At 35.1% G+C, this 23,823-nt stretch overlaps 2 protein-coding genes across 2 annotated transcripts; both read right to left on the bottom strand.

Moving 5' to 3' along the window:
• Window positions 1–5,001: 5,001 nt before the first annotated feature.
• On the bottom strand, window positions 5,002–14,343 carry LOC110693577 (TATA-binding protein-associated factor BTAF1-like). The gene is made up of 5 exons (XM_021870709.1): window positions 7,922–14,343; window positions 7,194–7,275; window positions 6,561–6,665; window positions 6,248–6,322; window positions 5,002–5,458 (listed from the first exon to the last, which is right to left on the bottom strand). Exon 1 carries the CDS (start codon window positions 14,062–14,064, stop codon window positions 7,957–7,959), a length of 6,108 nt encoding a protein of 2,035 aa, XP_021726401.1. The 5' UTR covers window positions 14,065–14,343; the 3' UTR covers window positions 5,002–5,458; window positions 6,248–6,322; window positions 6,561–6,665; window positions 7,194–7,275; window positions 7,922–7,956.
• A 4,331-nt stretch (window positions 14,344–18,674) lies between these two features.
• Window positions 18,675–22,137, bottom strand: LOC110693576 (UDP-glycosyltransferase 86A1-like). The gene is made up of 2 exons (XM_021870708.1): window positions 21,394–22,137; window positions 18,675–19,818 (listed from the first exon to the last, which is right to left on the bottom strand). Exons 1-2 carry the CDS (start codon window positions 21,938–21,940, stop codon window positions 18,905–18,907), a joined length of 1,461 nt encoding a protein of 486 aa, XP_021726400.1. The 5' UTR covers window positions 21,941–22,137; the 3' UTR covers window positions 18,675–18,904.
• Window positions 22,138–23,823: the final 1,686 nt, after the last annotated feature.

Below are 23,823 nucleotides of genomic sequence, written 5' to 3'. Positions count from 1 at the left end.
AAAATAAAATTAAAAAATGGACAAGAGTAAAGAGATAGGAGCGTACACTATAATTTCATCAAAAATAAAAATAAACAACTTTTTTAATTTTTCTGATTTTGAAAATGAAATGTTAAAAAAGAAAAAAAAAAAAACGAAGGAGAGAGAATAAAGGAAAGGTGTTTTGTGTTGTACGCTTTCAGGTTTAGGTGTGTACACTTACTCGCACTCATGGAAGTTTAGTGTCCACGTGCTTGTACCAATTTTTGGTAAGCAAATCTATGTTGCTATGACTCTAGCTATGACCAAAACTATATATTCTTTTCGTTTCAAATTCATCCAACACTTAAGACCGGTAAGGGTAATTAGATTGGTCGAGTTGGATAGATTAGAGTCGATCATTATTCAAGTAAACCTCGCCTAGTGCTTTCTTGATAGTCTTGCGGATTGTTTTTAGTTTTTGTTATTTTTCTTTTTTTGGTGTATGCCTAAAAAAAACACAAAAACAAATAAATAAAAAAATTAAATCGGATTTTTCTTTCTTTGCTGATTGTTTGGGTTGATTTTTTGGTTTTTTATTTTATTTTATATAACGATTGTAAATACATTAATTATCAAATCGGATAACACCAACACGTGGTTGAGCCAAGATTATGGTGTACTCAAAATGCATGACCGTGTATCATTTTTTACCTTTTTCTTCCTTCATATATATCTCCTTCCTTATGCGATTCACCACCGAAAACCAACCCACCTATTCATCTTCTTTTCGCACGCTATTTATTCTTATCTTTTCGTCCCCATTTATTCTATCTATTTCTTCTATTTTTTAGTTATTCGACTATCTTTTCATAATCTCATCAAATCCTCCAACAAAAATGCCAATACTCCAAAGTGATCCCAGCTACCTTCATATTCCTCATCCTTACTTGATCCTACCCTCCTTCGTCTCCTTTTTCATTAAATCTATTCGACGGAGACTTCGCCAACACAAACATCATCATTTCCGATGGCAAAACAAAGACCCTAAGGGTCTAAGAAAAATAGCGAAATATATGGCAAAGTTGACCTAAAAGGTAGGTGAGTTTTTTCTCCTCTATTGATGTCGTGCTTTCCCTCTTCCATTGAAGTTAGACAAAAGTACAATAATTCTTTTTTTTTTTTAATAAAAACCAAATCTTCAAGTTTTTTATTTACAAATTTGCTATTGGATCGGATAAAGAATTGATTATCAAAGGTGAGAAGCTTGTATATATTCACTCATTTTGAAGCACGGATTAAAAATAAAAATAAAACAATTATTAAGCCATGTCCGACAAGAAAATCTGATCTAAATAAATATCAAAAAAATTCCAATTTGATATTACAGATATCAAAAACCCGAATTAGACCATATTGGATTCATTAACCAAATTTTAATAGCCCTTTAGTCGTTTGGTTCATTTTCGCAAAAATGATAATAAAGTCTAACATTGAACATGCAACTTTCAATCATGTCGTACAACCAAGATATGCTATACTTTATTATTTTTTTTTTAAACAAAATACTTACATAGTAATATGTTATTAATGACATTATGAATAAAAAAATACAAACAAAGATATAGAGGCATAAATGTATACTAATGATCAACCTCATATAATAACTCGACATTATCGGATCTAGATATAATTAATAAATAGTAAAAATTCGTATCTCTAAAGTCTTTAAAAAGAAATTAAAGGTATCTAAAATCCGTATATGTTAATTTTTTATTTGTTTTTTAAAGGTAAGATAATAAAAATATTATGATGCCCTCCTCACGAGGGGTACTCCTAATGTATCAGAAAAAAAAAATTGAAATTAATTAGTTATTACAAACATCATACTATAAGTAACTAAGTCCTCACATTAGTGATCCAATCTGCTATACGCCTGTACGGGTTGTCTCCCAAATTTCCAATAGATATGATGAATACTCCAACTGTGAAATTGAGGGAGGAGAGAAAGATGATTCTCCCCTTAAAAAAAAGTGTATAAGAAGAATTACTCTGTATTTCTCGAACATACATACGAAGGAATAGTTAAGAAAGATTAGGGGCCATTTGGCCATATACGTGGGATTTTCATTTACTTACAAAGAAAAGAACACTTCATCAAAAATTTACGACTAATGCGAGCGTGGTAGTTAAACGTCAACCTTTTAGGTTAGGTGTGGGTCCCATACGAAGTAATAAAACGGGGGAAAGTGAGAGGTTTAAATTAATTTGACGTTAAATTATCATTTGTACTATTCCTAATACGGTATAATTGTATATTATATGGTACTAATACTTTGTAAAATTTGAATAATCAACGTTAATATAAATTTTGGAAGCATTAATGTTGTTAATCATAGATTCATAGTGGGTATTTTTTTTAAGGGTAATGCTATACGTAGCCCTAAGAGCTATATATAAGCATTAAATATATTATTGGAAATTGTATAAAATTAGGAATTTATGACAAAAACACTCGTAAATCAGTGTAAATAATGTTTATATTTTGATGATTTCTTAACTATTTACGATTTTCAAGTGTAAATTTAATGCTTATATGTAGCCCTAAGGGCTATATATAGCATTTTCTTTTTTTTAATGGTTTTTAGTACACTATGCCATACCACTCCAACTAAGATATTTGGCTATATACTTAACGGTCTATTTAGTTAATCATGTGATTTTGTACTAATGATGCATCCCATCATTTTTCATAGTTATACATAAAATATGAAGGTTTTCTTAAACCTAAATGCTTGTTTGTTTATGTAGTTAAAGGACATCATGAAGAAATAATTTTGGGCGTAATACTAAATTTTACAATTATTTCATAATTACTCATTTGTTTTTCTTGTCCCTTAATTAATGATTTTACTTGGCATTTTCCTAAAAAATAGTAAAAAATATATTTTTGTTTTATTCACAACATTCAATGCATACATTTAACTAGCTTTAAATACATATGTAGCACTGCATGTATTTGGTAAAACACATAAAATTATTAAAAATGCAATGAAATAAACCATATCAAGATCCCAAATAATCATTTGGTGTTGTTTTGATGTATGTAGAATTAGTTGAAATTTATAAAAGTCAAAGTTAGGTTAATTAATACGAAATATCATACTTCGTATAAAGGAGTGATTTTTTATCTTTTTATTTTTTTTTACCGATAAGGTGTACAGAGAGCCCCCTCCTATCACAGGAGGGCGGATGAGGTTCGAACCCCGTCACACGGGGAGAGATGGAGGGACTAACCATCCCTCTATCTCCTAGATCCTCAAGTGAATTTTAGTTAATAACATCCAATAGTGACTTTGTGAATTAAATAGAAGAAAAGAAAATACAAAAATGTGATATAAAAAGGGATAATTAAAGTGAGAAAATTAATGATAAAAATATAACTTTCGTTCATTTATGTAAACTCATAAATTCAATATAAGTCACTTGAGATTTTACTTAGTTTTGATTTTAAAAGACATTGTCTTTCAGCTTCAAGTTATGTAAATGTTTCTCCAAGAACGTGAGATTTACACTTCTTAGAAAGTTAAAGCTTAACAAATTGTTTGATTGCCATGAACATAGCCTCAAGTTCTACGGAGTACTCCACAAAGGTAAGTAGAGCTCTGTAGGAATAAAATTCAACAAAAGAGCTAAACTTCTTGCGCATTCAACCATATGACCCCTAAGATCAGTAACGCACTAAGGGCCTATTCTGATTTAATGAGCTGAGCTGAGCAGAACTAAACTGAATAGAGCTGAAATGAATTATTTATGAGAGAAGGAAATTAGGAGCTGAATTGAAGTGAATTGATTGGAAATAAGTTGAACTGAGTTGAGCTAAAATTAAGCTGAAGAGAACATACCTTAAGACAACCCCTCCCTATAAGCTTAGGGGTTCTGTCGGACAAAAACTTCCCACCGGAACAATAAGCACCCAACAATTCACTAAATGTCCATCACAAACAATCGATCATTGAATATATGAAGAGCACATACACCAAAAATCGAAGGCTCTGAATGAATAATATTCTGCTGAAATAATCAAATAAAGCAGCCGATGAAAGTAGTGCAGTACTACATACAGGTATGACTGAAATGTGAAAGAATGTACTCACTGAATAAATTTTGTACAGCGAAGTTCCAATGATCAAACCTCCCCCTACAAATACCAAGGAATGACTTCTCACATGGCTTGTATTCTAGCATCCACAAACCACAATGTACTCACACACGCCACACCCGTATTAAGCTAATCTAAGCGTCAAAATCTTGCCAAGGCTACCAGGTCTCTCCAAACTTGGTGCGGTCTCTCTATCTCAATGAAAAGCTACTGTCTCATCTCTTTAAAAAAAAAAAAGAAAAATAGACCCCTTGAACTTCACTGCAAGTTCTCTGCAAAAAATATGTGCCAGACCAGAAAAATAAGATATACAAAACAAAATGATGCATCTCCATAATGTTCTTAAGCTGAATATGTAACTTGTACTCTTCAACCTATAAGAAAAACCTTGAATTATAAACTACACAAAGTGACAGAACCACTTACATTAGCAAAACTAAATTGCAAAAGAAAATCTACTGATTCATCAGCTTGAGAGAAGAAAACCAACATTTTTCATAATTGGAACAATCATATATACTTGGCAGAACAAACAGAACTACATGGATCAGTGCTTCGGTCTCCTGTGGTATGCAACAGGTTGTACTGTTGAAAATTGGTCTGATATTCGGGGTAAATCAATACCATAATCAACTTGTTACAATCATATCAACTTGTTGAAAAATAAAAACTGAATTTCTAACAGCATTCAATTTGTGCAAGTAAATGCAAATTGCAAGGTACTACAATGACTTATATATCACATCTTTGATACCACAAACGCTTCAGAAAAGACCTGCACACTGATTGCATTCAGCAAACAGCATTCACCAAAACGCAAAGCAGCTAAAAATTTGGGAGAAAGCTAGCTGGAATAAAAAAGATAATTGAAGCTACAGGAGAGAGCAAGATAAGACACTTCTAGTTATGAATAGTGTGATTTGATCATAAGGAAGAATATATGCGGAGGACTCCTTGACTCCTTTCTAATTTAATAGAAGTAGAAAGCTAAACATCACATCCAACATATCTCAAGAAAACCAACTATGCTTTGGAATCCAACTAAAAATCAATTGAATATTGGTCAGACATCTACTTTCTTCACCAGATAATCAGTTCAAAGGCTTCATTACTCCATTTGCATGTTAATCATGTTTTCTTGTTCCAAAATTTGCACATGTTCATGGGCTTCAGAATTCAGATCCAAAAAAATGGATGATTTCAAACTTCACCACTTCTTGGCAACTTCCACTACACTTGTCGATTTGAATGTTAAACTGGATAACAATTCTCTCATCAGCTGTGTTCCTCTTAGCAATAAGAAGAGAGGCAACCTTGTTTTAACCACAAAAGATCAACCTGAGAACAGAAAAGAAGCAAGTGACAATCAAAAAGAATTATACTAACAACTTTAGATCAAAAACCAAAGAATCAAAAACCAGTATACCTAAGAATTAATGGCATTAACTTTTAGATCAAAAAAAAAAAAAAAAAAAAAAAGAAAAGAAAAAAGATTAGAAGTCCCCCTCTGATCATGGGTAAATTGTACATTAGTTATTATATAGAATGCTAGGACATCTTAAGATAGAAAGCTGGAAGTCTCACAGCATTAATATGTGTTGGAAACTTGGAAGGATTATACACACACAACTGCAGGCAAACAAGTTTTAATTTTTGTGGAGAAAGAGTTTTGTGGATGGCTATACGGAATAATCACTTTTGGTTCATGTAGCCGACCCCACTTATGGGATTAAGGCTTTGATTGACTGACTGATCTAGGTAAACAAATTCCAATATTTTCTTTTCAGGGTCCAAACCTAAAAATATAGAAATTTCTCCAACAAATTTAACTCCTTCAAGAGGTATATTTTCAATTGCCCACCAACAAATGGGCATACAACAGGGAATAACAGATAGATCAGAATATTAAGGAAAAAGACAAAAAAAATTAGATGAATGCATATAGTGATTGTTTAGCACAAATAGATATGATATGAAGGTATAAATATTAAGTAACAATGGATAACTAACAACCAAGTAGATATATATATATATATATATATATATATATATATATATATATATATATATATATATATATATATATATATATATATATATCTTTTAATAAGTGGATATGGTGCCTACCTGAAATGGTGGCTTCCTCCATCTCCTTCATCTGGCATCTCTTACAATCTATATGATTTTGCCCAAGCAGGTGTACTGAAAAGAAAAAACATATTTTAGCGGACATAGACTATTAGATTAGCATTTATTTGCATGAAAAAACAGCTTGGAAAGAGGGAAACAGGGACAACAGAAAGGAGAAAAGGTACAGACAGGCAGCTACAGCTATTTCACAAACAACTCAACACAAATCATCTAGTCATCAAAGAAAAGTCTTAGGATAAAGGTAGCTGTAACCAGAAACCTTTAAATCTAAGCTCTTTGCAATATGTACCTTGGAAGAGCAACAGGCAGAATACACACTCCTCTGTTACTTGAATTGTTCCCGTTGTTCTTCCCTGAAGCACCTACAAACCCTGGCCTTGTAAACGTGCTATTCCTGACAACGACAAGGTAACAACATGTCAGCTCATGATAATTTGAAAAGGTTTTGAAGCTTGTAAAGCATGTCTGTTTCTATAACTCTCGCAAATGCAAGTGATGAGTTTTACACAGTAAGCTACCAATTAAATAGATAATACTCTACATTCTATAGGGCAGTGGAAGTTTTACATTTAGTTGCCATAGTAATGTTATGCTACAATCTCTGTTTTAAAAATCTCTCTCACCCATTCACAAAACTGGCAGGAGGTCAGCTCTCATTTATACCAAAAACATCACTTAGTTCATATTGATTCCCCCCCCCCCCCCCCCACTTTTCAGAAAAAAATAAATGAATAAAATAAAACAAAATTCACCCACCCATTAGTAGTCCAAAAAAACTATCTAAGCCCACAAAAGCTAGTCTCAGATTTGTTTGAGAACCTTTACCACAGCAAAGTAACATCTTGTGTGCAAAGAGGAAAAGAGATTTGGGTAATAGCAGTATTTATAACAATTGACCAGATAAATATTAGATACAACATACCAGCAGAGCTGACAGGCAACAATTACTCAAATGGAGGATAAGCACTCTGTAAAAGATGGAGCTGTTTTGACCCTCAGTATACCTGACAGAAAAACAGAACCCTTAGTATGCCATAGTCGTGTAGCAAGTAAGATGTTGATGTTTTATGTTCCAAGTTGGAAATTAATCACTAAAATTGACTACAATTACAACCCCCCCCCCCCCCCCCAATACCTCGCTTTAGATTACCCGATACTGTGAAATAAACAACACCCCTCCCCCCCCTCTATCTTCCTACTCCCTTTAGATTGCCCAATATTGTACTTTAACACAACACAGAAAAATGGTGCAAAGTAGCATACAACCACAAGGAATTTCTACACATTTCTTGAGGTACATTTGTCAATACACAATTTCAAACATTAAAACCTTCAATGATCAATACGGAAAAAATTATAAAAATTCATATTTGGAATCTATACAATGAGACGAATATAATAAGACTCCCCATTGACTATGTATTTTCTCTAGTATACATCACAGCATGAAGTCAAAAGTAACTTACGTAAATAATGTTCAAAGTCAACACATATCAACTAAAATGAAATGGAGGAAGTATACAGATAAAATGAAGCTCTTCTTAATGAATAAGAAGAAGCTTATCCAGCTGTATCGCTTTCAAAAGAAAATGTGAAAAATCCAAAGGCAAGAGATCAAAGCCAATTAATAGAAGGATTTACAGAACTTACAAAATATATACACAAATTTCCACCAGTTTTGATGCTCAACCATTGAGCTTTGATAGAAACTGGTCAAGATTGTATTCTTCTGTGTATTGTGATTGATCCCAGAGTTCTTCCAGACCATTAAGAATGGCTTTCAAGCCTTTGCCACTACCAGATCCTTTTTTATTTTCATTTGAATTGCCCTCGGAGTTCTTCAGTTTTAAGCCACCCTTTCTGGAGTTTTCAGCAGGCGTGAAAAGGTCTAAGAGCTGATCTGTGTTCATTGTTTTCAAGCTGGCATTGTCTGCATTGATCACAGAATTAGCAACAGATACTTTGAATTTCTGAAGGCTCATGACTTTCTCTTCTAGAGTTCCCCGCATGATGAGACGATGAACATTCACTACTTTCTTTTGACCAAGCCTGTGTGCTCTATCCATTGCCTGGAGATCTCGCATTGGATTCCAGTCATGCTCCATAAAGATAAGAGTGTCAGCTGATGTTAAATTCAAACCAAGCCCGCCAACATGCGTTGTAAGCAGCAATACATCAATTGTAGGATCAGAATTAAAAGCTTTGACTATATCAAAGCGCTTTTCTGTATGTACGGATCCATCCAAGCGCAGATATGCCACATTTCTCATATGGTTACGGAACAAGTCTCTTTCTATTATGTCCAACAAGGCCTTGTGCTGAGCAAATATCAAAACTCTATGCTGACCAAAGTTAATCATGCTTTCAGAATTTGATGCATCCACACCTATCCCACACTCTTCCAGGATCTCCTGAAGAGCAATCAATTTAGGAGAGTGGTGAAGTCTATGGAGTTCAGAGATGACATCAGAACTTCCAGGAAGGAGATCTGATAAAATATGTTTCAGTGAATCAACTGCATCATCACTAGCTACTAGCAGTGGATGACTGCAAAGTTTGAGCAGGTACTGAAGTGCCTGGAAGATATGTGATGATGCTTTAGGAGCAACTTTTTCATCCTTAGCCTCTTTGTTGGAGTCATCCAGATTGACAATACTTGATATTTCCTTCTTAGCATGGGAGCCTGAAAACTGCTCATATAGTTTCAATTGGACAGGGCTGAGGTCACAATATCTGTCCTGAATGATTTTCTCTGGAAGATCAGATAATACTTCATCTTTTGTTCGTCGGAGCAAGAACGGCATCACCTGCTTGTGCAGTGCCTCCATAGCTAAAGCACCAGCTTCAGCATCCTTAGCAGAACATTTCGGATCTCTTGCTGCCAACAAGGGCTTTCCATATAAAGCTTGAAATTGTCTATCAGACCCAAGAAAACCAGGCATCAAAAAATCAAAAAGAGACCACAGATCCAAAATGTTATTTTGAATAGGAGTTCCACTGAGTATAAGACGATTTTGAGCTTTCAACTGTTTCACAGCAGCAGTAATCTTAGACCTGGCATTTTTTATAACATGCCCCTCATCCAAGATGCAATAATTCCACTGAAGCTGCCCAAAAAAATCGACATCTTTACGCACAACATCATATGAAGTTATGATAACATTATGCTTGTGGAAGAGACTTCTAATGGTAATACGTTCCTCAGCAGAGCCAGCATATTGAAGAGTACTGATAACAGCAGGATCAATAAACTTCTCAATCTCATATGCCCAATGACCAATAAGAGTTGATGGGCAAACAATCAAAGAGGGAAGAGGCTCTTTGCCATTATTTATCAGGCGATGTTCGGCTATATCTGATGCAACTATTGCAGAAGCTTGTAGGGTTTTACCAAGTCCCATATCATCGCATAAAATTCCATGCAATTTAAAACGTCTAAGGAAAGCTAACCAATTAATGCCTTCCTGCTGGTATCTCCTTAAGGTTACCTTTAACTCGGTAAAAAGTTTATAGTCATCGATGCTAGAATTATCAAGTAGCTGCTCCAAAAATTTTGCATCCTCTTTGTCTCGTAACAAGCTATCATTGATTCCAGCAGGCGGAGGAAGGCCGCGCGCCAAAGGAAGAAAAGGTACCAATGCAGCAAAACTCCGCGTCACACTCTGCCTCACCGAAGCATCAGAATCACTCATGCACCTAAGAAGAGGAACAACTAACAAGGGAGCATAAGGGACCAGTTCCATTCCCAATCCTTGGACAAGCAGACCAATTAGCATACCTGCTCCTTGTCTGGCAGGAATGGATGCAGTATCACCCAACATAGGCACAGCGTTCTCAACCACAGATGCCATCACACTAACTATCATGGACTTTGCCATAGTAGTAATACATCTGGAAGCGGCTAATCTAACAGCAACATGTGAATGACGAACACATCTAAAAATGCATGGGAGGAGAGTGAGCAGTTTTGGCTTTAATGCATCATCCAGCAAAGGGGCAATTGAGCGTACCACTTGTATGTTATTTATCAAAAGTTGAGGATCACTGATTGATTCAATTGCTACTGTAATCTTTTTCTCTTCAGCAGAAACTTCCCCTTGCAGATCAATGGGCTTAAGAACTTCTGAAAGACAATCCCATAACTTGGGAATTTTGTCAAACAAGGAAGCCCCAAACTTTTTACACATGTGCTTAAGAGCAAGTTCAGCTCCTCGCCTGCTGATGAAACCTTCAACCTTTGATCTCTCTTCAACACTAGCTACTGAACGGCCCCTAGACCTCTGATTAGAACTCATGCTTCTACATAAAAGGAGTTCCTGGTCCTCAATGACTTCCATTGATGTTATGATCCCTGCTTGAGGTGTCTCCGAAGGGTCCATGCAGGTTAAACTACAAACGTTCTTGACCAATTTTTCATTAGGACTGGGTTTACGTGCAATACAATCATCGATAAGCTCAGCAAGAGCTTCAGCAGCCTTCTGTTGCAGTATTTCCTCTTGTTCTCTTTTCAGAGAAGCCATCAGGGGCAAGATAATTGGATTAAGCCTTTTAGGAAGATCTGAAATCCATACAATTGCAGCAGCAATCAAAGAAGAAACAGTAACATGCAAATTGCTTTGCACACACTTCAAATAGCCAGTGGTTGTCAGTAAACGTTGTCTTGAAGACTCTACATCATCTAAAACAAGCTTTTCTCCAGGACTCTCAACAGAGCTATCACAGCTAGGCAGCACAACTTTCAGAGCAAAGTCCACTGCATCATCCATACCCAAGTTTCCAAGGTCAATACTAGTAGTTGACAAAAGATCCTTCAACATTCCACATGACTCAACAGCTTGGAGCAAGTGACTGGCTTCACTGCGCATCTTGGAGTATGTTCTTGACAGCTCAGCATAAGGCAGTGATGAATCTTTTGTTGGCAAAGAAGGATCAGTACAGGCCAACAAATCCAGCAGCCAAATCTTAAATTGTTCAAAAAGTGCAGAATTAACTCCCTGTGCTGGTGAAACATCCCTATTTTTCATCTCCTTAAACCAAGCAATCAGAACCATCGAAGATATCTGCCGCTGGACACCAGATGATGAGGATATATCTTTCCATAGTGGATCAGTTATATGGTGTAGTGATGATTCTGGCCATTTTGAAGCAAGAATACCCAAAGCTGCTGCAGCCACTACTCGTGTGCGAGTCACAGACTTCTCCGAATCAGCACCGACAACTATCTTGACAGAGGAAGCAGAAGCATCTCCAGAGTCCTCTAGAATGGTCCCTTTTGCAGCCCCTACATTACCACCTCTTCCAGCATAACTGTCCACCTTCACAGCCCGCATTTTTGCAGCAGTGACAAATCTTCCTTTCTGAGGTGGGGAGACAGGCCAGAACATCTTTGTAACATCCAATTCAGAGCCATAAGGAGTAGTAGCCAACTCCAACCATGAGGAGATATGAGAACTTGCAGCAGTCACTAGATCGATAACAGGGCAATGAAGCAATAGCCTCCACACCCTCTCACTGCACTGTAAAATTTCTTCATTGGACTCCAGCAGCAAATTCTGGAAGACAATTCGAAGGGTGTCACCCAAAATTGAGGAAGGCCAAAAAGAATCAGCAGAAGGCTCAGTGATGTGTCTTTTATATCGAGCTTCAAGCAGCCTTTCCAGCGTTCTGATGGCTGAATATCGAACCGATGAGATACTATGTCTCATAAATGGCCATAAGCGTGGAGCCAGAGCTGATAACATATAAGGGTTTTTGTTTGCTGCTGTTACCTCCAAATCATCTTTGTATGACAAATCTTCATTTAGATCAAGATCCTGAGGACCCTGCAGTATCAACGTATCAAGCATATTTCCAGTCAACCCTGCATAAGTATAGAATTCTGCCAGAAGATTCATGACACTACTGGTAGACGGGCTAAGATCATCTAAATCAAGCAAAATATCCCACAACAGCATTACAATCGGATGCAGAAACTGATTCATGTTAGCAACAATGGAAGATGCAGTGGGTATAAGAGCATCAGCAGCAACTGCTCTGACATCATCATCAGGGTCTTCCAGTCCACTTTTGCAAGCAGGTAGAACAAACCCCAGCAGATCAGACATCATCTCTCTCCGTACAGCAATCAGATATTTAATCCCCAACAGGCTGCCATGGCGAATTTCCCATTCTGATCTCCCCTGCATTTGCAATAATATATTCATAGTTTCACGCACTAATTCAGGGGCCATGTACTTGAGCACAGCCCCTAACGCCTGAGCACATGTTTCCCTCACAGGAGCAACAACTTGATCTGAGACATAATCTCCAAAACGATCCAATGATAGCACACAAAGGAAGCAAATAGCACAGTCTTGTAAAAACTCACAATTTCTAAGCCATGAATTCCTAGCTGATCCAACCAAATTCAACAGCTCAGGATTCGTGCTAAGACTTTCCACCACATCTACCTTCTTCTCAGCAGCATCAATTGAATCTATCATATGCAAATCACCACCTTCACTCACACTCTTTGTCTCTAAAACATCAGGTTCAGACTTCATTATTACAGAACCAACATTAGCTTCAGTTACAAACAGGCTAGAAGCATTTTCTCCATTTTGCTCAACCTTCACACCCATATGCTCTGAAGATGGTTCAATGCCTTCATGCTTCACCCTTTTCAAAATCTCCATAGACCCATCTTCTGGAACTTCCAAATTCAAGTCGATTTCTCTCTCCCTTTTCACAGGTAAACTCACTTTCTCACTCGCACTATCCACTGCCTGACCACCCCGAGAGCCCGAGTCATTCATAGACACCCCAGCATAAGCACCCTGATACGTCAAAATCTCCCTCAAGGCCATAATACTCCCATGTCGAATCTCCCAAACAGGATCAAACATATCAACAAGAAGCTGTTCAACATACCCATGAAACTGCCAATACCCATCTTCCTCAAGTTCCACCCCATCATCATCAGTAGCCGACTCCACCGATCCCTTCCCCGAACCACTACCTCCTCCAAACCCCTCAGACCCACCCGACGAAACAGCCCCCGCCTTCTGCACCCCCACATTCACCCCACACCTAACATCATTCGAATTAACCTTGGCTTTCCTCTTCAAAAGATTCAATTCCCTGGCACTCGGCCTCTGCGACCGAAACGCCCGATACCCACCTCTCTTCCTACTATAATCACCTACAGTTTTCGATGATTCCGAAGATGGAAACATGACAAGATCCTCATCCCTAATCATATCACTAACATCCATAAACTGTTCACACATATCAAGCCCCAATCTCCTACGAAGATTCTTCTTTTGTCTAGCCAATCTTTCTTTAGAATTCTTAGCATTATTATCATCACTAACATCATATTCCTGCCCCCCAGAAGCCAATAAAATCCCAAATTCCAACACTTTATTAATATCAAAACTACGAAACGATGAAATACTTGCCTCATTCTTGGGCTTCAACTCAGGGCACCCGAACCCGGCATCGGAAACCTTCTTCGCCGCAATATCAACCAGCTGCTCGATCGAAACCCGCTTCGAGTTCTCCGCAATAGCCCCAATTGCCTTCGCCGCAGCAACCCTCGTATCCCAATTCCGACTCCTCAAACACTGCGACACCTTCCGCAACAACGGATTCAGCTCCTGAGGGTGCGACCTAGCGATGTCCCCGATTTGCCTCGCCGCTGCGAACCGAGTTTGCTGCGTCGACCCAGTATCGAGCAAGGTGAGGAGCCGATTGAGCCGCGAAGACGACTGCTGCTGCGGCTGAGGTTGAGGTTGCGGGACCTGCTGCGCCATGACATTACAGTCAAGAATAGGGAGAAATTGAGATTGAAATCGAAGCAATTGGTGGAGAAATTGAGAAGAGAAAACCCTAAAAAGGGGAAAAATCTAGGGTTTAAGGTGAAATTAGGGATCTGAAGGAAGAAAAAGTTAGCCGGAAAATGCGAAGGAGAATACATTGGAGAGTATATATAGAGAGATAGAGGAGAGGGTTTGAAGGAAGAAGAGAGCTTTGAATCCTCATTTTCTGTTGGCATTTGACAATTTACGAAATACTAACGCCCAAATAAGGCTACCCCACTTAAAAATTAAAATTAAATTAAATTAATTTTGTGTTATGGATAATTGGAATTTTTTTTTATTAATATAAAATTGGGGCTTGGGCTAACTACATGTTTGTGGTATTATTTGGTTATTATGAGGTCCATTTGATTTTGGGTTTTGGGACTATGATTGAAAAGTCATGATCCAATAGAAAAGTGTCTTGTGGTGTATTGATTTGGATTATTTATTTGTGGTTAGATAGCCGTAGTGGTGGTTGATGTGAATCGATTTCATTATTTCAAGATGAAGGAAAGCTCTAACTACTTAAATTATCCCTCATTTTCTGATTGAATTTTTTTTTTCTACATATTGATATGATGATAATATGTGTTTAAATTTAATTTTGATCAATAGATGACAAATGAGTTGGTTAAATTGACAACGAGTAAAGTTCATTTAGATTGGGTTGTATTGAATCCTAGTAGGAAATTTTTCGGTTCATGTGTTGGGTCGAGTTGGGCCAATTTGGGATAGGTTACAACAGGTATAGAGTAGGAAAATCGATTAATTCAAGTTGGGTTAATTTATAATTAGTAAATCACTTAGTTAATTTTCACATGAGAGATGGGATTAGGGGTGTGTGAAGGCGAGAATGACAATGAGATAAATCAGGTTTAATTTTTTGTTATCGTACTTTGATTTGGTTTGCCTTACTATTACTAAACTAGGGTGTCGTTCATTCACTTGGTTTTATTTTTAGGTTGAGTATCTTGATTTGGGTTGCTTTCGTATTACTAAGCTGAGGTTTAGTTAAAAATCAGCCTAGAAATGCTACTGATTCAAATTCTTGCGTAGTTAACAGAGAATTCCATTCACTTGGAATAGGTGAAAAGTTTGAGATGAGTCTTTTAGCCATCCAGAGCTTATAAAATCAAGTTGTACTTGTGGCTCAAATGGTAAGCAACTTAATGTCGCTTAAAGGAGGTCTCGGGTTTCAGTCTCATCGTATGCAATAACTCTGACTCACCTACCTTAAGCCAAGTGTGAGACCCGAGTCGGAGCTAAGTTACGGTGAACCGGGTGGGCATTCTTACAAAAAAAAAAAAAAAAAATAGTCATATACCCTACTAGTTATAAGAGCACTCTCACTCATGGTCAAAAATATGCCCATGAGGAGAAATTCAAGGTAAAAAACCAAAAACATGTATCCCACTCATGGGCAAAAAAATAAATGCCCATGAGAAAAATCAGAAATGCCCAAGGTCATGGCATTTTTGTAATGTTACAGTAACTTATGTAGCCCACTAATTAAATCTAAAAATAGCTATTTTGACCAATTTAACGTATTTAAAAACAAAAATAAAAATTATCAATGTTCATAATTTATTTTTATCTATAAGTAGACACCCATTTTGTTATATTTTTGTGCACTTCGAAAAATCACAATTTTCTACTTAATTCGTTATTATTAAAAAATTTACTTTTGTTGAGGGTTTATTTTAGCCCATGAGTGTGTGAGGACTTGTTTTTAAAAAACGCCCATGGAAAAAAGTGGAAAAGAGGAGTGAGAAAGTGGGTAGAGAGAGAATGACATTTTATTTTTTTGACCATGAGTGAGAGTGGTCTAATAGTCATGTATCTTAACTTGTACTTTGTATAGTTTAGGATAGTTTTGTTATCAGTCCAACTGATACGGAGTAAAATCTTATTAGCACACTAGGATATGATATGTAGAGTGGAACTGCAAACTGGTATCGAGCCTTTATGAATAACACGTATACTACCTCCGTTAAATATTATGTGCAACTTTAGAATATTTTATATCTCACAAATAATACCCTAAAGTTGCACATAACATTTAAAAGAGGTACTCCATAGTAGTTAATACGGAGTATTTTTTTTAAAAGGTAAGAAAAATAACATTAGGAAACATTCCTCACACGGAAAAGTATAGTTATTTGGTACATCTCCTTCTCACATACTCCGTGGTCGCATACAAGTATACAGATAACACTAATGCTGAAAACACTGCCCTTGGATAAATACAATGCAACAAGCAGTAGGCCTTTAGCTCTAGAATATGACAACTACGCAAGTAATCAATAAAACTTGTCTTGATAGTTGATATACTTTGCAAGCACTGTAGTTGTCAACGGTCTATATAGCTGGCTGAACTGGGCTTTACTCCAAATATTTTTGTCTAAACCTTATAAACATTGGGCTTTGTTCAAAGATTTTGGCCCAAACTAACAAAAAAAAAATTCCCAAATTGGGCTAATGAGAATATGAGATCATTTGTTGAGATCAACCCAAAATTTTTAATTAAATACCAAAAACATATTTTATCATAAAATATGTTATAGAGTATTAAATAAGTATTTATTATAATACTCATATAATTTTTATTAATATTTATATAAAAATAAAGTTTTGTTACATTGAAATTTGTACAAAGCTTGATTGTGTAAGAATTTATCACCTTAATGTATAATTTCCAAATTAACTTTATACTTGGTTTTGATAAAAAAAAAATATAAAAAAAAAAACATTATTGATTTATATAATAGTACTAGTTTTGTGTCCCGTGCGATGCCCTGGTTGTTTATTAAATTTTGAGATAAATTTTAAATCTATATTCAAATTTTAAAATATATTTCAATATAAAATTACTTAGGAATTGATGTACTTTTGTAACGATTTAAATTATATATGTAGTAGGCATGTAAACACTAATAATAATAATAATAATAATATTGGTATTTTTTTAGAGTTATAATTTAATATTTTTTTTGAATAAAATCATAATTCAATTTATACATATGAAATAGAGTTATAATCTAATTTTTTTTTTAATAAACTTATAAAATTCAATTTATACCTATGAAATATTGGCATTTTATCGAAAATAAAATACTCAATTAACAATTTTATTCTAAAATTCTATCCAAATTTGATTGAAAATAGAAATCTAAACTAATTAATTTATCTTATGAAGTCTATCTAACGTGGCGCGACACTTGGCAAAAGGTTGGAATTCCAAGTGTCGATGCCTCGTGGTTTGCCTAAAAGTTTATCTTTATATTAGTTATATGATATGATATAATGATTTCGCGTTCACAAATATATTCCATATCACTTAAATATAACACAAAGTTTCATATGTAGCTGCTTAGATAGTGTACCCGAAGTTACTCAGTCGGTTAGGTTAACTGGTCAAAAGTTTCTCGGTCAGTCAAGGATTATTTGGTTAGGGGTTACTTAGCTCAGTTGGTCAAGGGTTACTTGGTTAATACTCTGTCGGTCAAGAATTACTCGATCAGTTAGAGATTACTTGATCGGGTTACTTAGCTCGATCGATCAAGTTTTACTCAGTCGAATCAGAGATTACTAAATTAGAAGTTATCCGATTATTATTTTGATATGTGTCAATCGACTACACGATGTGATCAGCCAAACAGAAAACACACTATAAATTGAAACACTTAAAGCCTAGAGTACTTTTGAGTTTTGAGGGGACACTATCCGTGAGCTGTTTTAATGATTTACTGCACCACGTATTTCATGTGGTGGACTGGTAGTGCTCCTGCTTGGTGGAGCCACCTCAATTTAATTGATTGTAGTCGGTGGAAATGGTTGTAGGGTAGCGATGTAGGGTTTTCTCTCTTTTTTTTCTAGTTTGGGAATCCTTTCATTACTCTATTATTTTTGAGAACATGGTAGATTCTCCTTCTAATTTTTTTTTGAGACATTCTCCTTCTAATTTAAACAGTACTTGTATAGAGTAATTTATTTCATTTGTCATTTGTTTGATTAAAGATATGTACTACATGAAACGCTTAAATAAATTTTATACTCCATGTGTTTATTGTTCTTTTGAAAGTTCAACGAACTCACGTATTGTTGTAAATTCTCGTATAAAATAAGAAAATTTTGAAAATAAATGGGTGTAAGAAAAAAGTATAGTATTCGAAAAAAGATAAGTTAAGGTGAAAAATGTGGATAAAGTATAAAAGAATTAGTAAAAAGGTGCAAATTGATAGAGAATATCAATAGAATATTCTCATCTTAGGTTTAGAATGTACATATCTTATGTTATATAATATGGAGTTTACATTATTTGACATGGTATCAGAGCTCAGATGAGATCATTGGGATCATATACATAATTCTCACCCTGCCTAATCATATTAGATAACATAAGATATGTATATAATCTTATTCAAAATATATCCTAAACCTAAGATAAAAATAATCTATAGATATTCTCTATCACACACTACTAATTTTGACACAAATAATAAGGTCATTGGTAAATACAAACTATCAAGTTGAATTTAATTATCAATAAGATGGAATAATGCTTAATTCAAATACTATGTATGAACAAACAAGAAAAATAAATTTATCATACAACTATGGACCACGTCCACCAAATGAAAATTTGTGTACAATTCTTTGTCATTATTATTATCCTACTAAAGACTTTTAGATTAAAGCTAGAAGATTCAAAATTTCTCCAAAATTAATTTTTTTCAATCCATTTTTTTTGCATGAAAATGAATCAAGAAATAACAATCAAATGCTCATAATTTCACCCAACATTCTTCTTCAAAGCTGCTGCATTCGTCAATTCCTTGATAAATCTATCAACATTTTTCTCCGAAGACCCCTTTGTAACTTCTAATAGTCGCCTAATTTCCTTGACATTTTCATTGAGTTCAAATCCCATTAATCCACCAATTAAATCCTTAATTTTTTGTAACACTTCCTCCCTTTTTACGGGCTTCTCCTCACATAGGTTACACCCAATTTTCCAATCATCCACAATTAGTTTACGATTGGTAAATTGATCGGTCAATAACGGAAAACACAATAATGGAACTTCACACCATATACTTTCTAACGTCGAATTCCATCCACCATGTGTTAAGAACCCTCCTACTGAACGATGAGCTAACACGGCCTTTTGACAAGTCCACGTAACAATTAATCCTCGATCACGTACCTCATCCCTAAACCCAACCGGAAGTGGGTCCGGGACATCCGAACTAACCATATCGGGTCGGATAACCCAAAGGAAGTTGACCCCACTAAGTTTAATTCCATTAGCTATTTCCTCTAGCTCTTCCTTATTAATATGTGCATAGCTACCAAATGAAACGTACAATACCGAGCCAGGAGGTTTAGAGTCTAACCAAAGTGTGCAATCGGACTCGGCCCATAGGCTAGTGGCTACCGGACTTTTAGTAAACCCGGGTGCAAATAGAGGTCCGATAGCATAAAATGGGACTTGTGGTTGGATGGCCGAAATGGTTTGGACCTCTAGCTCTTGGACCGTGTTACCAAGTATAAAATGAGCCTTTCTAGTGTCGTCCAATGATGCTAAATTGTATTGTGGATGAAAGGTCGTCAAATCCTCTTCTTGTAGATATGATGTTAAATCCGTCCTTTTGAGTGAGCTTATTCCCGGCATATAGGTTATTGTATCCGTACGTGAACTTGAACCTAATTGAAAAAGTAACTTAATTAGGTTAACAATTACGGTCAATTAGAGTATAAATAGAGTACATTCTATATTTCCTACTTACTCCGTTCTACGAAGTATTAATATTGCAACAAGGAGGAAATTACGCGTCCTTATGCACATTTTATATGCTAAATACCTATAATTGTGTATGAGTAAAAATTATAAAAAGTTGATATTGTGAAAGTATTTTATGAGACGAATCCAACAAGATCTCACATGACTATATTTTGCTTAACGTATAAATCATATTATATGGTCAAACAAGAGTGATAAATAGTGCAAAAAGTTCATTGTTGCAATATTAACAGAACGGAGGAATTATATATCTATCTCGTGTATAAACATGAGTCACTTTAATAATAGAAAGAAAAGGTGAAAGTAAAAGGAAAAAGAAGAGTGCCACTATATAGTATATACATATATACACGTAATATAAGGGTTTTTTTTTTGTTCATTCTTATCTTTAACACAATGTAATTATGTAGTATGGAGTATTTGTATGATTCCCCAACCCTTCAAAAAAAAAAAGAGTTTTCATATATTTTAGGGCATGTTCTATTCAGATTATTTTCAGTTCAGTTCCAATAAGTATAATTCATTTCAGTTCTTAATAACCTTCTCTCATAAAATATTCAGTTTTGTTCAGCTCCAATAAATTCAATTCAGCTTAGTCAGAACATGCACTTAGATTGCTGAAATTTCAATGTCATTATTGAGGAATATGCTCTTTTCTTCATGGAATAAACCTCCTTTTCACAAAATTTCTTTTCGGTCAAAGAAAATGCCATGTTTGGAAAATGTTCTATTTTCATCCGGCAATTTAATGCTAATTGCATTTTTAATGACCTCTAATTTCAAATTTAATTTAATCTCATCTCATAAATCCATAGATTCCCTAATTTAGTATTCCAAGTTAAATGGACTAGACTACTAGTACAACATTAAATGGACAATCCACCAAATTTAGAATCTTGTACAAACATTATGCATCATTCACAATTCACTAGGTAGTCGGTCATATTCAAGTTCATTTATTGACTAGATGCATCTTTCACAAGGTAGGTAGGTAGGTAGGTAAGTGGATGGATGGTGAATCACTAGATCTATCTTCCTCAACTATCTTACTAATTCATTTTCATACAATATAATGCATTTTCGAATTAGCTTACGATTAAACGAAGGGTAATGAACTAATGATATACTCTGTACATACAAAGTATAAATTTCTTGATAAAAATTGATATCTATTCAGATATACATATTAAAATCAAGCGTCAATTATGTTTGATTTAATTTGATAATGATTCCATTTTGGATCTAATATGGAGTATAGTCTATCTAATCAAGTCCTTAATTAAAAAGAAAGGTAGATTACTTGTATAATCTGACATGGATAAATGCACAATTTACTTAATTTTCAAAGTTCAAATTGACCATTATGTGTTCATAAAAAAAATTCCTTTCTAAATGTCAATGTAACAACTAAATCCGAACAGAGTGAGAATGCAGTAAATAAGAGTAAAGAGAAATAGGAGATGTGAAAGAAAATTTACCAGGACCAATGTGGCCATTTTCCAAAAGCAAATGACGATTGAAGTAGATATCAAGCACCATAGCAGATTCAGTCCAAAAAGAAACATGAAACAAACCAAACTTATGAGCCAACTTAGACGCCCAAACAAAGTAACTATCAGCAATCAAGCAACAAATAGTAGAAGAAGGCGGTCGAGATTCCAAGATCTTGGTGACAGCCACTTCCAGATGAGCAGGGAAACAATGAGTAGTAGCCCCGACCCATTGGTCGTGGTGTAACGATCGATCAAACTCTAGAGGTAACCCGTCGGTAATGGTCATGTACTCGATGTCGAGGTCCGTAGGGCTCTGCCTACGGGCCTCGACAAAGATATCATCATAGGCGGTAGCGTTTGAGAGAGTGATCTTGTGGTGAATGTGGTTGGTATTGATGAATGTTACGGAGATGCCTTTGGATGCTAGCTTGATTGCTAGTTGTACAAATGGGTTTACATGGCCTTGTTGTGGAAGTGTTACTAGTATTGCATGAAGCTTTTTTGTGTGACCATTTGAATGTGAGTGCTCCATTTTTTTTTTTTTGGATGAACAAACTTTGTGAGAAATTTTTGCAGATATTTTTGGATGGAAAATTTCTTTAATTTTTGAATGAGTACGAGTTCAATTATGGACTATATATCTCAGCAATAATGGGCATGGGCCCATGGCCCCGCTTGTGTCTTTTGTCAACTTGTGTCCTCTGTTAATAATTTATTACGAGTATTTGTCATTTTTTTAAAAAAGTATTCCGTAAGATGAAAAACTCTATTAAATTGAAACCTCTCACAAGTTAAGTCAATTCAGCTTTACAGGTCAACATTTGATAGAAAACGATGATCAGGGTTAGGTAATTTCCCTACTATCAAGTAAATGTTATTGGTAGGTTTGGAATTATGAGTTCTCCTTTCAAGTTGACTAAACATGCTTAGTTTTTACAGAGTATTACTTTTCAAATTGATACTGCATAATAAATAAACCGACCATATATGTGAGACAGTTACAAATTATTTTGATAAAGAAAAGGGAAGGAAAAGAAGGGGAGGGAGGAGAAGAGGAGGGGAGGAAAGGGAGGGGAGAGTAAAAGGATGAGTTTTCCTTCCAAATCTCTCCATTGATAGAGGGATCAATTTCCTACAATTTAATCCTTCCATTTCCCTCCCCTCCAATTCTCTCCCTTCATCATTTTCTATACAAATGAAAGATACTCCATCTCTCCATTTTTCTTCCCTTCCTTTCCTTCAATCCAAACACACCGTTAGTGTAAAGTGAATTAACAGATAATTTCTCGTAGTCATTTACGGATAAAGAAAGGAGAAGGCAAAGAAAGGGAGGGAAGAGAAGAGGAGGGGAGGGAAGAATGGTGAGTTTTCCTTCCTAAACTCTCCATAGTTGGAGGGATCAATTTCCTACCAGTATAATTTAATCCCTCTATTTCTCTCCCCTCCAAATCTCCAATTTTCTTCTTTCCTCATTTTTTATCCAAAAAAAAGACACCTCATCTCTCCAATTCCCTTCCCTTCCTTTCCCTCAATTTCCTTCAATACAAACACACCGTTATGGAGTACAAATGTACAATACAACACAATTATAGTAATTTACAGTATAAGGCAAAAAAAAAAAAAAAAGGGGACGATTTTAAAGAGGGTAGAGAAATTTATTTATATTTTTTTGTATCAAATTAAAGTAGGAAACAACTTGACAGGGGACAATGGCCACCTTTTGCCCCAATTGAACTATGTTCACGTTTTAATCCAGAAAAAAAAAAGTTATTTGATGAAGCATTTCCACCTTTTCCTTAGTGGGTTTATATTTTTGTATAAAAATGTGTAATAATTATTGACTTTAAATTATTTGATTGCAACTACTCGAACAAGACAAATAAGAAAAAAGAAATAAATAGATAAAATTAACTTTAAAAATTACAAGATGACCAAAATAAATTATTCTAGACTTAAACTCAACCAAGTTGCACTTAATGTATTAAAAAAAAAGCAGCAATTAATTATTAGTTAATTGAACAAATTTAAGGTTAAAGTTGGATTTAGATTCATTTTTATCAATTTGTCACCACTTGGTCAATCTTTGGCAGAATATAATGAGTTTTTAATATATATATATTTTTGATCATTTTATTGGCTGGAAATAGTGAGCTAGATATTTTTAAACAATGCAAATACTCATTTTTAATGGAAGATCAGATGTGCATTCAGATCAGAGAAATTATTCTCCAACTAACATGGTAGGTGCCTAGGTAGTTACATAGACATGCATGTCAATTACTGTAATTGATTTTAAATTTAATTACAACATGTTAAAAAGGTCAGACTATGTACAACATGTTTAATAGGGTATCAATTTATAATCAATTCATAAATCGTTGGAGAAGTAGCCAATCATAATTATTGTTAATTTGT

Source organism: Chenopodium quinoa, unplaced genomic scaffold (assembly GCF_001683475.1).
Source record: "Chenopodium quinoa cultivar QQ74 unplaced genomic scaffold, ASM168347v1, whole genome shotgun sequence".
NCBI classification, from domain to species: Eukaryota; Viridiplantae; Streptophyta; class Magnoliopsida; order Caryophyllales; family Amaranthaceae; genus Chenopodium; species Chenopodium quinoa.
Note: the sequence above shows the minus strand (reverse complement) of the source record. Positions and strands in the feature narration are given on the sequence as shown.

What these genes read in the sequence shown, in the direction of transcription:
- LOC110693577 (XM_021870709.1), bottom strand. Translation starts at nt 14,064, where the DNA reads ATGGCGCAGCAGGTCCCGCAACCTCAACCTCAGCCGCAGCAGCAGTCG.
- LOC110693576 (XM_021870708.1), bottom strand. Translation starts at nt 21,940, where the DNA reads ATGGAGCACTCACATTCAAATGGTCACACAAAAAAGCTTCATGCAATA. An exon ending in AAATGGCCACATTGGTCCTG is followed by an intron (nt 19,819 to 21,393) that starts GTAAATTTTCTT and finishes TTTTTCAATTAG; the next exon opens with GTTCAAGTTCACGTACGGAT.